The sequence below is a fragment of the Oncorhynchus mykiss genome, chromosome 8 (genome assembly GCF_057628025.1).
Source record: "Oncorhynchus mykiss isolate SJ-2025 chromosome 8, ASM5762802v1, whole genome shotgun sequence".
NCBI lineage: Eukaryota > Metazoa > Chordata > Actinopteri > Salmoniformes > Salmonidae > Oncorhynchus > Oncorhynchus mykiss.
The window spans coordinates 7,468,076-7,483,865 of NC_143029.1; the positions used below are offsets into that span (position 1 = coordinate 7,468,076).

The 15,790-nt window shown below is 46.6% G+C and overlaps 1 protein-coding gene across 1 annotated transcript in view; it reads right to left on the reverse strand.

Annotated features, from left to right (window-relative positions):
* Nucleotides 1-15,790, reverse strand: part of sipa1l1 (signal-induced proliferation-associated 1 like 1) — a 219,796-nt gene that overhangs the window by 30,687 nt on the left and 173,319 nt on the right. Inside the window, 6 exon segments of the mRNA XM_090242469.1 lie at nucleotides 8,020-8,153; nucleotides 14,204-14,273; nucleotides 14,276-14,349; nucleotides 15,391-15,427; nucleotides 15,430-15,480; nucleotides 15,483-15,666. Coding sequence (XP_090098595.1) covers nucleotides 8,020-8,153; nucleotides 14,204-14,273; nucleotides 14,276-14,349; nucleotides 15,391-15,427; nucleotides 15,430-15,480; nucleotides 15,483-15,666 — 550 coding nt within the window.

Below are 15,790 nucleotides of genomic sequence, written 5' to 3' on the forward strand. Positions count from 1 at the left end.
AACAGCCCTGGCTGGATACAACAACAGCCCTGGTGTGGTGGTAACACTGTCACAACAACAGCCCTGGTGTGGTGGTAACACTGTCACAACAACAGCCCTGGCTGGATATAACAACAGCCCTGGCTGGATATAACAACAGCCCTAGCTGGATATAACAACAGCCCTAGCTGTATATAACAACAGCCCTAGCTGTATATAACAACAGCCCTAGCTGAATATAACAACAGCCCTAGCTGGATATAACAACAGCCCTAGCTATATATGACAACAGCCCTAGCTATATATGGATATAACAACAGCCCTAGCTATATATAACAACAACCCTAGCTGTATATAACAGCCCTAGCTATATATAACAACAGCCCTAGCTGGATATAACAACAGCCCTAGCTGGATATAACAACAGCCCTAGCTATATATAACAACAACCCTAGCTGTATATAACAACCCTAGCTGTATATAACAGCCCTAGCTATATATAACAACAGCCCTAGCTGGATATAACAACAGCCCTAGCTATATATAAAAACAACCCTAGCTGTATATAACAGCCCTAGCTGGATATAACAACAGCCCTAGCTGTATATAACAACAGCCCTAGCTGGATATAACAACAGCCCTAGCTGGATATAACAACAGCCCTAGCTATATATGACAAGAGCCCTAGCTATATATGACAACAGCCCTAGCTGGATATAACAACAGCCCTAGCTATATATAACAACAGCCCTAGCTATATGTAACAACAACCCTAGCTGTATATAACAACAGCCCTAGCTGGATATAACAACAGCCCTAGCTGGATATAACAACAGCCCTAGCTATATATAACAACAGCCCTAGCCGGATATAACAACAGCCCTAGCCGGATATAACAACAGCCCTAGCCGGCTATAACAGCCCTAGCCGGATATAACAACAGCCCTAGCCGGCTATAACAACAGCCCTAGCCGGATATAACAACAGCCCTGGCCGGATATAACAGCCCTGGCTGGATATAACAGCCCTAGCCGGCTATAACAACAGCCCTAGCCGGCTATAACAACAGTCCTAGCTGGATATAACAACAGCCCTAGCCGGATATAACAACAGCCCTAGCTGGATATAACAACAGCCCTAGCTGGATATAACAACAGCCCTAGCTGGATATAACAACAGCCCTAGCTATATATAACAACAGCCCTAGCTATATATAACAACAGCCCTAGCTGGATTTAACAACAGCCCTAGCTATATATAACAACAGCCCTAGCTGGATTTAACAACAGCCCTAGCTATATATAACAACAGCCCTAGCTGGATATAACAACAGCCCTAGATATATATAACAACAACCCTAGCTGGATATAACAACAGCCCTAGCTATATATAACAACAGCCCTAGCTGGATATAACAACAGCCCTAGCTGTATATAACAACAGCCCTAGCCGGCTATAACAACAGCCCTAGCTATATATAACAACAACCCTAGCTGGATATAACAGCCCTAGCTGGATATAACAACAGCCCTAGCTGGATATAACAACAGCCCTAGCTATATATAACAACAACCCTAGCTGTATATAACAGCCCTAGCTGGATATAACAACAGCCCTAGCTGTATATAACAACAGCCCTAGCTGGATATAACAACAGCCCTAGCTATATATAACAACAACCCTAGCTGTATATAACAGCCCTAGCTGTATATAACAGCCCTAGCTATATATAACAACAGCCCTAGCTGGATATAACAACAGCCCTAGCTGGATATAACAACAGCCCTAGCTATATATAACAACAACCCTAGCTGTATATAACAACCCTAGCTGTATATAACAGCCCTAGCTATATATAACAACAGCCCTAGCTGGATATAACAACAGCCCTAGCTATATATAACAACAACCCTAGCTGTATATAACAGCCCTAGCTGGATATAACAACAGCCCTAGCTGTATATAACAACAGCCATAGCTGGATATAACAACAGCCCTAGCTGGATATAACAACAGCCCTAGTTATATATGACAAGAGCTCTAGCTATATATGACAACAGCCCTAGCTGGATATAACAACAGCCCTAGCTATATATAACAACAGCCCTAGCTATATATAACAACAACCCTAGCTGTATATAACAACAGCCCTAGCTGGATATAACAACAGCCCTAGCCGGATATAACAACAGCCTTAGCCGGATATAACAACAGCCTTAGCCGGATATAACAACAGCCTTAGCCGGATATAACAACAGCCCTAGCCGGCTATAACAACAGCCCTAGCCGGCTATAACAACAGCCCTAGCCGGATATAACAACAGCCCTAGCCGGATATAACAGCCCTAGCCGGATATAACAACAGCCCTAGCCGGATATAACAACAGCCCTAGCCGGATATAACAACAGCCCTAGCCGGCTATAACAACAGCCCTAGCCGGATATAACAACAGCCCTAGCCGGCTATAACAACAGCCCTAGCCGGATATAACAACAGCCCTAGCCGGATATAACAGCCCTGGCTGGATATAACAGCCCTAGCCGGCTATAACAACAGCCCTAGCCGGCTATAACAACAGCCCTAGTTGGATATAACAACAGCCCTAGCCGGATATAACAACAGCCCTAGCTGGATATAACAACAGCCCTAGCTATATATAACAACAACCCTAGTTGTATATAACAGCCCTAGCTGGATATAACAACAGCCCTAGCTGTATATAACAACAGCCCTAGCCGGCTATAACAACAGCCCTAGCCGGCTATAACAACAGCCCTAGCCGGCTATAACAGCCCTGGCTGGATATAACAGCCCTAGCCGGCTATAACAACAGCCCTAGCCGGCTATAACAACAGCCCTAGCTGGCTATAACAACAGCCCTAGCTGGATATAACAACAGCCCTAGCCGGATATAACAACAGCCCTAGCCGGATATAACAACAGCCCTAGCTGGATATAACAGCAGCCCTAGCTGGATATAACAGCAGCCCTAGCTGGATATAACAGCAGCCCTAGCTGGATATAACAGCAGCCCTAGCTGGATATAACAACAGCCCTAGCTGGATATAACAGCAGCCCTAGCTGGATATAACAGCAGCCCTAGCTGGATATAACAGCAGCCCTAGCTGGATATAACAGCAGCCCTAGCTGGATATAACAGCAGCCCTAGCTGGATATAACAGCAGCCCTAGCTGGATATAACAGCAGCCCTAGCTGGATATAACAGCAGCCCTAGCTGGATATAACAACAGCCCTAGCTTGATATAACAGCAGCCCTAGCCGGATATAACAGCAGCCCTAGCTGGATATAACAGCAGCCCTAGCTGGATATAACAACAGCCCTAGCTGGATATAACAGCAGCCCTAGCTGGATATAACAACAGCCCTAGCTGGATATAACAGCAGCCCTAGCTGGATATAACAGCCCTAGCTGGATATAACAGCAGCCCTAGCTGGATATAACAGCAGCCCTAGCTGGATATAACAACAGCCCTAGCTTGATATAATAGCAGCCCTAGCCGGATATAACAGCAGCCCTAGCTGGATATAACAGCAGCCCTAGCCGGATATAACAGCAGCCCTAGCCGGATATAACAGCAGCCCTAGCTGGATATAACAGCAGCCCTAGCTGGATATAACAGCAGCCCTAGCTGGATATAACAACAGCCCTAGCTGGATATAACAGCAGCCCTAGCTGGATATAACAGCAGCCCTAGCTGGATATAACAGCAGCCCTAGCTGGATATAACAGCAGCCCTAGCCGGATATAACAGCAGCCCTAGCTGGATATAACAGCAGCCCTAGCTGGATATAACAACAGCCCTAGCTGGATATAACAGCAGCCCTAGCTGGATATAACAGCAGCCCTAGCTGGATATAACAGCAGCCCTAGCTGGATATAACAACAGCCCTAGCTGGATATAACAGCAGCCCTAGCTGGATATAACAGCAGCCCTAGCTGGATATAACAGCAGCCCTAGCTGGATATAACAACAGCCCTAGCTGGATATAACAGCAGCCCTAGCTGGATATAACAACAGCCCTAGCTGGATATAACAGCAGCCCTAGCTGGATATAACAGCAGCCCTAGCTGGATATAACAACAGCCCTAGCTGGATATAACAACAGCCCTAGCTGGATATAACAACAGCCCTAGCTGGATATAACAACAGCCCTAGCTGGATATAACAGCAGCCCTAGCTGGATATAACAACAGCCCTAGCTGGATATAACAGCAGCCCTAGCTGGATATAACAACAGCCCTAGCTGGATATAACAGCAGCCCTAGCTGGATATAACAACAGCCCTAGCTGGATATAACAGCAGCCCTAGCTGGATATAACAACAGCCCTAGCTGGATATAACAGCAGCCCTAGCTGGATATAACAGCAGCCCTAGCTGGATATAACAACAGCCCTAGCTGGATATAACAGCAGCCCTAGCTAGATATAACAGCAGCCCTAGCTGGATATAACAGCAGCCCTAGCTGGATATAACAGCAGCCCTAGCTGGATATAACAGCAGCCCTAGCTGTATATAACAGCAGCCCTAGCTGGATATGAAGGAACCCGAGAGAGGTAGATATGTTCTAGGTTGTTCTGATTTTATATTGCCGAAGAGACATTCAAAATGGTTCTTTAACAGCACCTGTGGCTTTTAAACGTGTGTGTGTTGGGGTGTATGAGGGGGGGGGGGGGGGGGGGGGGGGGGGGGGTGTATGTGTGTGTTGGGGTGTATGAGGAGGGGGTATGTGTGTGTTGGGGTGTATGAGGGGGGGGGGGGGGGTGTATGTGTGTGTTGGGGTGTATGAGGAGGGGGTATGTGTGTGTTGGGGTGTATGGGGGGGGGGTATGTGTGTGTTGGGGTGTATGGGGGGGGGGTAAGTGTGTGTTGGGGTGTATGAGGGGGGGGTAATGTGTGTGTTGGGGTGTATGGGGGGGGGGGGGTAATGTGTGTGTTGGGGTGTATGGGGGGGTAATGTGTGTGTTGGGGTGTATGGGGGGGGTAATGTGTGTGTTGGGGTGTATGGGGGGGGGGGTAATGTGTGTGTTGGGGTGTATGGGGGGGGGGTATGTGTGTGTTGGGGTGTATGAGGGGGGGGTAATGTGTGTGTTGGGGTGTATGAGGGGGGTAATGTGTGTGTTGGGGTTTATGGGGGGGGGGGGGGTATGTGTGTGTTGGGGTTTATGAGGGGGGGTATGTGTGTGTTGGGGTGTATGAGGGGGGGGTATGTGTGTGTTGGGGTTTATGGGGGTTATGTGTGTGTTGGGGTTTATGAGGGGGAGGGGGGGGGTATGTGTGTGTTGGGGTGTATGAGGGGGGAGGGCGGGGTGTGTGTGTGTTGGGGTGTATGAGGGGGGGGGGACAGGAAGAGTGGGGCTGTCAGTGCCATCAAAGCCAACAGCTGTTTCATACAGAAAGAGCCATGGGAGAGTACTACTGGCAGTGAAAGCTGCAGGTGTACACACACACACACACACACTCTATAATATGTGGTAGAGAGCAGGGGATTCTCTCTCTCTCTGAGTGGGAGGTTTTACTTGCCTCTCTGTTCTGGGCTGAAGCTCCACTTCAAATGTAACGTACCAGCAGATACACGCTAAATGCGACAGAGGCAATTTAACATCCGTGTTCTTCCCACACACTGTTTTAACACGACAAGGCAAACTACCACACTGACGGATGGACGATCACACTGCAGTCAGAGATGAACACAGTCATTTTGACATTTATACAGCAGTTAGCAGTAGTGAAATGTTTGTATTTAAGGTACCGGACATATTTCATCTTAAAGGGCATTTCTCTGAGATGACTGATAGGAAACCACACTAATATATAAACGGATGCAGACCGTAGGTGTATCTAGATAGGTCTATGTTCATATAGGAGTAGGTGTCTCTAGATAGGTCTATGTTCATATAGGAGTAGGTGTATCTAGATAGGTCTATGTTCATATAGGAGTAGGTGTATCTAGATAGGTCTATGTTCATAGGTGTATCTAGATAGGTCTATGTTCATAGCTGTATCTAGATAGGTCTATGTTCATAGGTGTATCTAGATAGGTCTATGTTCATATGGGAGTAGGTGTCTCTAGATAGACCTATGTTCATAGGTGTATCTAGATAGGTCTATGTTCATAGGTGTATCTAGATAGGTCTATGTTCATATAGGAGTAGGTGTATCTAGATAGGTCTATGTTCATAGGTGTATCTAGATAGGTCTATGTTCATAGCTGTATCTAGATAGGTCTATGTTCATAGCTGTATCTAGATAGGTCTATGTTCATATGGGAGTAGGTGTCTCTAGATAGACCTATGTTCATAGGTGTATCTAGATAGGTCTATGTTCATAGGTGTATCTAGATAGGTCTATGTTCATAGGTGTATCTAGATAGGTCTGTGTTCATATAGGAGTAGGTGTACCTAGATAGATCTATGTCTATAGGTTTATCTAGATAGGTCTATGTTCATATAGGAGTAGGTGTATCTAGATAGGTCTGTGTTCATATAGGAGTAGGTGTACCTAGATAGGTCTATGTTCATAGGTGTATCTAGATAGGTCTGTGTTCATATAGGAGTAGGTGTCTCTAGATAGGTCTATGTTCATAGGTGCATCTAGATAGACCTATGTTCATAGCTGTATCTAGATAGGTCTATGTTCATATGGGAGTAGGTGTCTCTAGATAGACCTATGTTCATAGGTGTATCTAGATAGACCTATGTTCATAGCTGTATCTAGATAGGTCTATGTTCATATGGGAGTAGGTGTCTCTAGATAGACCTATGTTCATAGGTGTATCTAGATAGGTCTATGTTCATAGGTGTATCTAGATAGGTCTATGTTCATAGGTGTATCTAGATAGGTCTATGTTCATAGGTGTATCTAGATAGGTCTATGTTCATAGGTGTATCTAGATAGGTCTATGTTCATAGGTGTATCTAGATAGGTCTATGTTCATAGGTGTATCTAGATAGGTCTATGTTCATAGGTGTATCTAGATAGGTCTATGTTCATAGGTGTATCTAGATAGGTCTATGTTCATAGGTGTATCTAGATAGGTCTGTGTTCATATAGGAGTAGGTGTACCTAGATAGGTCTATGTCTATAGGTTTATAGGTCTGTGTTCATATAGGAGTAGGTGTACCTAGATAGGTCTATGTTCATATAGGAGTAGGTGTATGTTTTAACAGTAAGGCCCAAGGAGGTGTGGTATGTGGCCAATATAGCACGGCTAAGAGCTGTTCTCAGGAACGACGCAACAGTCCTTAGCCGTGCTATATTGGCCATATACCACAAACCCCGGAGGTGCCTTATTGCGATTATAAACCTGTTAACAACATAATTAGAAAAGTACAAAAATATTGTTTTGTCATACCCGATATACCACGGCTTTCAGCCAATCAACATTCAGGGCTCGAACCAACCAGTTTATAAATGACTTTAAACTACTCAACATCTCACATGCACCAACTCTGAGGACTGGTGATAGGGAACTACACCAATATGTTCTACTTTCTTTCCCCCAGTGTATAATGTTTTCTATAATATAACCCATAGTGCATTACATCGGGCAGTGTTTCCCAACTCCAGTCCTCCAGCACCCCCAACAGTACAAGTTGCTGTTGTTGTAGTCCCGGACGTTTGTCCAGAGGTAGAACAACAGGAGCTGTTGGGGGGGAAAGCTGTTGGGGGGGGGGGCTCTTGGGGGGGAGCTGTTGGGGGTGGGGAGCTGTTGGGGGGGAGAGCTGTTGGGGGGGAGAGCTGTTGGGGGGGAGAGCTGTTGGGGGGGAGAGCTGTTGGGGGGGAGAGCTGTTGGGGGGGGGGGGAGCTGTTGGGGGGGGGGGGGGGGGGAAGAGCTGTTAGGGGGGAGAGCTGTTGGGGGGAGCTGGAGGACTAGAGTTGAGAAACACTGATGTTGACTGATCCAATATCCACATCAGCATGTAGAACTCCCAAGTGGTATGACAGTATGGAAACTACTGCAACCTGTCTTTTCTTCCTTAATTATCAAATCCCTCTCTCCCATTGGTCAATCTCACCTGTAGAACCTCTGTCGGACCCACCCCCTTCCTCTACTCTCGGCCAATTTGGTGTGGACTTGCCGCTAGCCCCTCCTTCTCCCACCACCTGCCGCTCCGTAGATAAAGGAGAGTGTTGTCTGCGTTCTCCGAACCTAGAACGAACGAACACACACACACACACACACACACACCACACACACACACACACAGAGAGAGAAGGAAAAACAGCCACACAAAAACACAGCAAGTTGTGGTCAAGCGCATTGAAAGTCCATTTAATTTTGCGAACATCAAGTCGCCCACAGAACAGCAGACATGCTGTTTCCCATCCACTACAACATGTGTTAGGTATAGATGTATAGATGCATAGATGTATAGATGTATAGATGTATAGATGTATATATGCATAGATGCATAGATGTATAGATGTATAGATGCATAGATGCATAGATGTATAGATGTATAGATGCATAGATGCATAGATGTATAGATGCATAGATGTATAGATGTATAGATGTATAGATGCATAGATGTATAGATGCATAGATGTATAGATGCAGGAGTAGAGAGAAAAATAAGGAAGGAAATAAATAGAAAGTAAATTGAAAAGCAGGGTTGTGGGCGGAAGACTGCCTACGTTGCACAGACTGGGTCATGGGATATGTACCAAATAGTACCCTATTCCCTATGTAGGGCACTAATGGTGTAGGGCACCAATGGAGTAGGGCACTAATGGTGTAGGGCACTAATGGTATAGGGCACTAATGGTGTAGGGCACTAATGGTGTAGGGCACTAATGGTGTAGGGCACTAATGGTGTAGGGCACTAATGGTATAGGGCACTAATGGTATAGGGCACTAATGGTGTAGGGCACTAATGGTGTAGGGCACTAATGGTGTAGGGCACTAATGGTATAGGGCACTAATGGTATAGGGCACTAATGGTGTAGGGCACTAATGGTGTAGGGCACTAATGGTGTAGGGCACTATATAGGGAATGGAGGACACTATATAGTGTGTGTGTGTGTTAGTGTGTGTGTGTGTGTGTGTGTTAGTGTGTGTGGGTGTGTGTGTGTGTGTGTGTGTTAGTGTGTGTGTGTGTGTGTTAGTGTGTGTGGGTGTGTGTGTGTGTGTGTGTGTTAGTGTGTGTGTTAGTGTGTGTGTGTGTGTGTGTGTGTGTGTTAGTGTGTGTTAGTGTGTGTGTGTGTGTGTGTGTGTGAGTGTGTGTTTGTGTGTGTGTGTGTGTTAGTGTGTGTGGGTGTGTGTGTGTGTGTTAGTGTGTGTGTGTGTTAGTGTGTTTGTGTGTGTGAGTGTGTGGGTGTGTGTGGGTGTGTGTGTGTGTGTCCTTTACTTAAAGAGGGAGATCAAGCTGATCCTAACTGTTATATACCTATTTCTATTTTGTCCTGTTTATCAAAAGTGTTGAAAAAATTTGTCAATAATCAACTGACTGGCTTTCTTGATGTCTATTGTATTCTCTCTGGTGTCCGCTCAGGTTATGGATGTGTCACTGCAACCTTAAAGGTCCTCAATGACGTCACCATTGCCCTTGATTCTAAGCCATGTTGTGCTGCTATTTTTATTGACTTGGCCAAAGCTTTTGATACGGTAGACCATTCTATTCTTGTGGGCTGGCTAAGGAATATTGGTGTCTCTGAGGGGTCTTTGGCCTGGTTTGCTAACTACCTCTCTCAAAGAGTGCAGTGTATAAAGTCAGAACATCTGCTGTCTCAGCCACTGCCCTGTCACCAAGGGAGTACCCCAAGGCTCAATCCTAGGCCCCACGCTCTTCTCAATTTACATCAACAACATAGCTCAGGCAGTAGGAAGCTCTCTCATCCATTTATATGCAGATGATACAGTCTTATGCTCAGCTGGCCCCTCCCAGGATTTTGTGTTAAATGCTCAATCACAAAGCTTTCTTAATGTCCAACAAGCTTTCTCTGCCCTTAACCTTGTTCTGAACACCTCCAAAACAAAGGTAATGTGGTTTTGCATCAAGAATGCCCCTCTCCCCACCGGTGTGATTACTACCTCTGAGGGTTTAGAGCTTGAGGTAGGCACCCTCATACAAGTACTTGGGAGTATGGCTAGACGGTGCACTGTCCTTCTCTCAGCACATATCAAAGCTGCAGGCTAAAGTTAAATCTAGACTTGGTTTCCTCTATTGTAATCGCTCCTCTTTCACCCCAGCTGTCAAACTAACCCTGATTCAGATGACCATCCTACCCATGCTAGATTACGGAGACGTAATTTATAGATCGGCAGGTAGAGGGTGCTCTCGAGCGGCTAGATGTTCTTTACCATTCGGCCATCAGATTTGCCACCAATGCTCCTTATAGGACACATCACTACACTTTAGACTCCTCTGTAAACTGGTCATCTCTGTATACCCGTCGCAAGACCCACTGGTTGATGCTTATTTATAAAACCATGTTAGGCCTAGTTCCCTATCTGGGATCTCTACTGGAGCCCTCATCCTCCACATACAACACCCGTTCTGCCAGTCACATTCTGTTAAATGTCCCCAAAGCACACACATCCCTGGGTCACTCGTCTTTTCAGTTCGCTGCAGCTAGCGACTGGAACGAGCTGCAACAAACACTCAAACTGGACAGTTTTATCTCCATCTCTTCATTCAAAGACTCAGTCATGGACACTCTTACTGACAGTTGTGGCTGCTTTGCATGATGTATTGTTGTCTCTACCTTCTTGCCTTTGTGCTGTTGTCTGTGTCCAATAATGTTTGTACCATGTTGTGTTGCTACCATGTTGTGTTGTCATGTGTTGCTGCCTTGCTATGTTGTTGTCATGTTGTGTTGCTACCATGTTGTTGTCATGTTGTGTTGCTACCATGTTGTTGTCATGTTGTGTTGCTACCATGTTGTGTTGTCATGTTGTGTTGCTACCATGATGTGTTGTCATGTTGTGTTGCTACCATGCTGTGTTGTCATGTTGTGTTGCTACCATGCTGTGTTGTCATGTTGTGTTGCTACCATGTTGTTGTCATGTTGTGTTGCTACCATGCTGTGTTGTCATGTTGTGTTGCTACCATGCTGTGTTGTCATGTTGTGTTGCTACCATGCTGTGTTGTCATGTTGTGTTGCTACCATGCTGTGTTGTCATGTTGTGTTGCTACCATGATGTGTTGTCATGTTGTGTTGCTACCATGCTGTGTTGTCATGTTGTGTTGCTACCATGCTGTGTTGTCATGTTGGGTTGCTACCATGTTGTTGTCATGTTGTGTTGCTACCATGCTGTGTTGTCATGTTGTGTTGCTACCATGCTGTGTTGTCATGTTGTGTTGCTACCATGCTGTGTTGTCATGTTGTGTTGCTACCATGCTGTGTTGTCATGTTGTGTTGTCATGTTGTGTTGCTACCATGTTGTGTTGTCATGTGTTGCTACCATGTTGTGTTGTCATGTGTTGTCATGTTGTGTTGTCATGTTGTGTTGTCATGTTGTGTTGTCATGTTGTGTTGTCATGTTGTGTTGCTACCATGTTGTGTTGTCATGTTGTGTTGCTACCATGCTGTGTTGTCATGTTGTGTTGCTACCATGCTGTGTTGTCATGTTGTGTTGCTACCATGCTGTGTTGTCATGTTGTGTTGCTACCATGTTGTGTTGTCATGTTGTGTTGCTACCATGCTGTGTTGTCATGTTGTGTTGCTACCATGCTGTGTTGTCATGTTGTGTTGCTACCATGCTTTGTTGTCATGTTGTGTTGCTACCATGTTGTGTTGTCATGTTGTGTTGCTACCATGTTGTGTTGTCATGTTGTGTTGCTACCATGCTGTGTTGTCATGTTGTGTTGCTACCCTGCTGTGTTGTCATGTTGTGTTGCTACCATGTTTAGTTGTCATGTTGTGTTGCTACCATGCTGTCATGTTGTGTTGCTACCATGCTGTGTTGTCATGTTGTGTTGCTACCATGCTGTGTTGTCATGTTGTGTTGTCATGTTGTGTTGCTACCATGTTGTGTTGTCATGTGTTGCTACCATGTTGTGTTGTCATGTTGTGTTGTAGTGTGTGTTGTCATGTTGTGTTGTCATGTTGTGTTGCTACCATGTTGTGTTGTCATGTTGTGTTGCTACCATGCTGTGTTGTCATGTTGTGTTGCTACCATGCTGTATTGTCATGTTGTGTTGCTACCATGTTGTGTTGTCATGTTGTGTTGCTGCTGCCATGCTGTGTTGTCATGTTGTGTTGCTACCATGCTGTGTTGTCATGTACTGTTGCTACCCATGCTGTGTTGTCATGTTGTGTTGCTACCATGCTGTGTTGTCATGTTGTGTTGCTACCATGTTGTGTTGTCATGTTGTGTTGCTACCATGCTGTGTTGTCATGTTGTGTTGCTACCATGTTGTGTTGTCATGTTGTGTTGCCATGTTGTGTTGCTACCATGTTGTGTTGTCATGTACTACCATGCTGTGTTGTCATGTTGTGTTGCTACCATGCTGTGTTGTCATGTTGTGTTGCTACCATGCTGTGTTGTCATGTTGTGTTGCTACCATGCTGTGTTGTCATGTGTGTTTGCTACCATGCTGTGTTGTCATGTTGTGTTGTCATGTTGTGTTGTCATGTTGTGTTGTAGTGTTGTGCTACCATGCTGTGTTGCATGTTGTGTTCCTACAATGCTATGTTGTGATGTTGTGTTGCTACCATGCTGTCATGTTGTGTTGCTACCATGCTGTGTTGTCATGTTGTGTTGCTACCATGCTGTGTTGTCATGTTGTGTTGTCATGTTGTGTTGCTACCATGTTGTGTTGTCATGTTGTGTTGCTACCATGCTGTGTTGTCATGTTGTGTTGTCATGTTGTGTTGTCATGTTGTGTTGTCATGTTGTGTTGTCATGTTGTGTTGCTACCATGTTGTGTTGTCATGTTGTGTTGCTACCATGTTGTGTTGTCATGTTGTGTTGCTACCATGCTGTGTTGTCATGTTGTGTTGCTACCATGCTGTGTTGTCATGTTGTGTTGCTACCATGTTGTGTTGTCATGTTGTGTTGCTGCCATGCTGTGTTGTCATGTTGTGTTGCTACCATGCTGTGTTGTCATGTTGTGTTGCTACCATGCTGTGTTGTCATGTTGTGTTGCTACCATGCTGTGTTGTCATGTTGTGTTGCTACCATGTTGTGTTGTCATGTTGTGTTGCTACCATGCTGTGTTGTCATGTTGTGTTGCTACCATGTTGTGTTGTCATGTTGTGTTGCCATGTTGTGTTGCTACCATGTTGTGTTGTCATGTTGCTACCATGCTGTGTTGTTGTCATGTTGTGTTGCTACCATGCTGTGTGTTGTCATGTTGTGTTGCTACCATGCTGTGTTGTCATGTTGTGTTGCTACCATGCTGTGTTGTCATGTTGTGTTGCTACCATGCTGTGTTGTCATGTTGTGTTGTCATGTTGTGTTGTCATGTTGTGTTGCTACCATGCTGTGTTGCATGTTGTGTTCCTACAATGCTATGTTGTCATGTTGTGTTGCTACCATGCTGTGTTGTCATGTTGTGTTGCTACCATGCTGTGTTGTCATGTTGTGTTGCTACCATGCTGTGTTGTCATGTTGTGTTGTCATGTTGTGTTGCTACCATGCTGTGTTGTCATGTTGTGTTGTCATGTTGTGTTGTCATGTTGTGTTGCTACCATGTTGTGTTGTCATGTTGTGTTGCTACCATGTTGTGTTGTCATGTTGTGTTGCTACCATGCTGTGTTGTCATGTTGTGTTTGCTACCATGTTGTGTTGTCATGTTGTGTTGCTACCATGCTGTGTTGTCATGTTGTGTTGTCATGTTGTGTTGCTACCATGTTGTGTTGTCATGTGTTGCTGCCTTTTGCTATGTTGTTGTCTTTAGGTCTATTCTCATGTCGTGATGTGTGTTTTGTCCTATATTTATGTTATTTATTTTTAAACATTTAATCCAGGCCCCATTCCCCAGGAGGCCTTTTGCCTTTTGGTAGGCTGTCATTTTAAATAAAGAATTTGTTCTTAACTGACTTGTCTAGTTAAATAAAGGTTACATAAAAATAAGACAGAGAGAGAGAGAGAGAGAGAAAAAAAAAGGGTGTTAAGTGGTTGCCGGGTGTTAAGTGGTTGCCGGGTGTTAAGTGGTTGCCGGGTGTTAACACCTTCCAACCACTTCCTTAACACTTACATAAAGGGTTATATTCAACATGCTACAGGTGACCAACACTCTCCCCATCTCTTACCCCTCAGGCATAGACTTCTGAGTCCTCCAGTGCTGTGAGGTGTCAGTGGAGCAGGAGAGGTTGGAGGGGAAGATAGGTTGTGAGGAGAACGGCCCAGAGCCAGAGAGGAGGTTACGGCACATTTCTCACTGCCCCCAGGAGACATTCTGGAGGGGGGTTACCAGAGAAGAAGAAGCACTACGTTAATCAATTAGGAGATACAGAGAGAAGACATTAATCCTCTCAACCTTGTCCCTCTTCCCAAATTCAAACTAACTTTATTGACATCAAGGGAGCAATCTAAGGTTGACAAAGCAGCAATATTTTATTTGGCAAAGGAAATCACAAGTCCACACACTCATCCTCCTCTCCCTCCCTCCTCCCTCCCTCCCCTACTTTTCTCCTCTCCTCTCCCCCTCCCTCTCCCCTCCTCCTCTCCCTCCCTCACTCCCTTCCTCCCCTTCTCCTCTCCCCCTCCCTCCTGCCTTCTTCTCTCCCTCATTCCCTCCTCCCCTTCTCCTCTCCCCTCACTCCCTCCCTCCCCTCTCCTCTCCCCTCCCTTCTCCTCTCCCCTCCCTCCCTCCCTCCCCTTACTCCCTCCCTCCCTCCCCTTCTCCTCTCACCCCCTCACTCCCCTTCCCCTCTCCCCTCACTCCCTTCCCTCCCTCCCTCCCCCCTCCCTCTCCTCTCCCCTCCCTCCCCTCCCTCCCCTCACTCCCTCCCTCCCTCCCCTCACTCCCTCCCTCCCCTCCCCTTCTCCTCTCCCTCCTCCCCTCTTCCGCTTCCCTTCCCCTCCACTCCCTCCCTCCCTCCCTCCCCTCACTCCCTTCCCTCCCCCCTCACTCCCTCCCTCCCTCACTCCCTCCCTCACTCCCTCCCTCACTCCCCTCACTCCCTCCCCTCACTCCCCTTCTCCTCTCCTCTCCCCTCCCCTCCCTCCCCTTACTCCCTCCCTTCCCTTACTCCCTCCCTCCCCTTACTCCCTCCCCTCCCTTCTCCTCCCCCCTTCTCCTCCCCCCCTTCTCCTCTCCCCTCCCTCCCTCCCTCCCCTTACTCCCCCCCCCTTACTCCCTCCCCTTCTCTCCCTCCCTCCCTCCCCTTCTCCTCTCCCCTCACTCCCTCCCTCCCCTCCTCTCCTCTCCCTCCTGTCCCCTCCCTCCCTCCCCTTCTCCTCTCCTCTCCCTCCCTCCCTTTCTCCTCTCCCCTACCTCTTGGTATCCAGCGGCCGTCCATCACTACTAACACTCGTGGTATAGCAGCGTTTCTCTCTGGGCGTTCAGCAGACAGAGTCTTCCCAGAGCTCCCAGGCTGACGGCCCGGTTGGGGGTGTGCGGCTGGGGGGAGGCCGTCAGGGACTGCTGGGGACTACTGGAGGTTCTCTGCCACTTGTTGTCTTTGCTGCGGAACGGGAACTTGTAGTCAAATGAACCACTCTCACCACTCCCCTTGTACTCAACCACTGGCATACGGTAGAGCTCAGCAACCTCTGTAGAGAGAGAGGGAGAGGGAGAGAGAGGGAGAGAGAGGAAGAGAGAGGGAGAGAGAGAGAAGGAGAGGGAGGTGCCGAGAAGGGAGGGGGATAAGGAGAGGATGAGGAAGGGAGAGGAG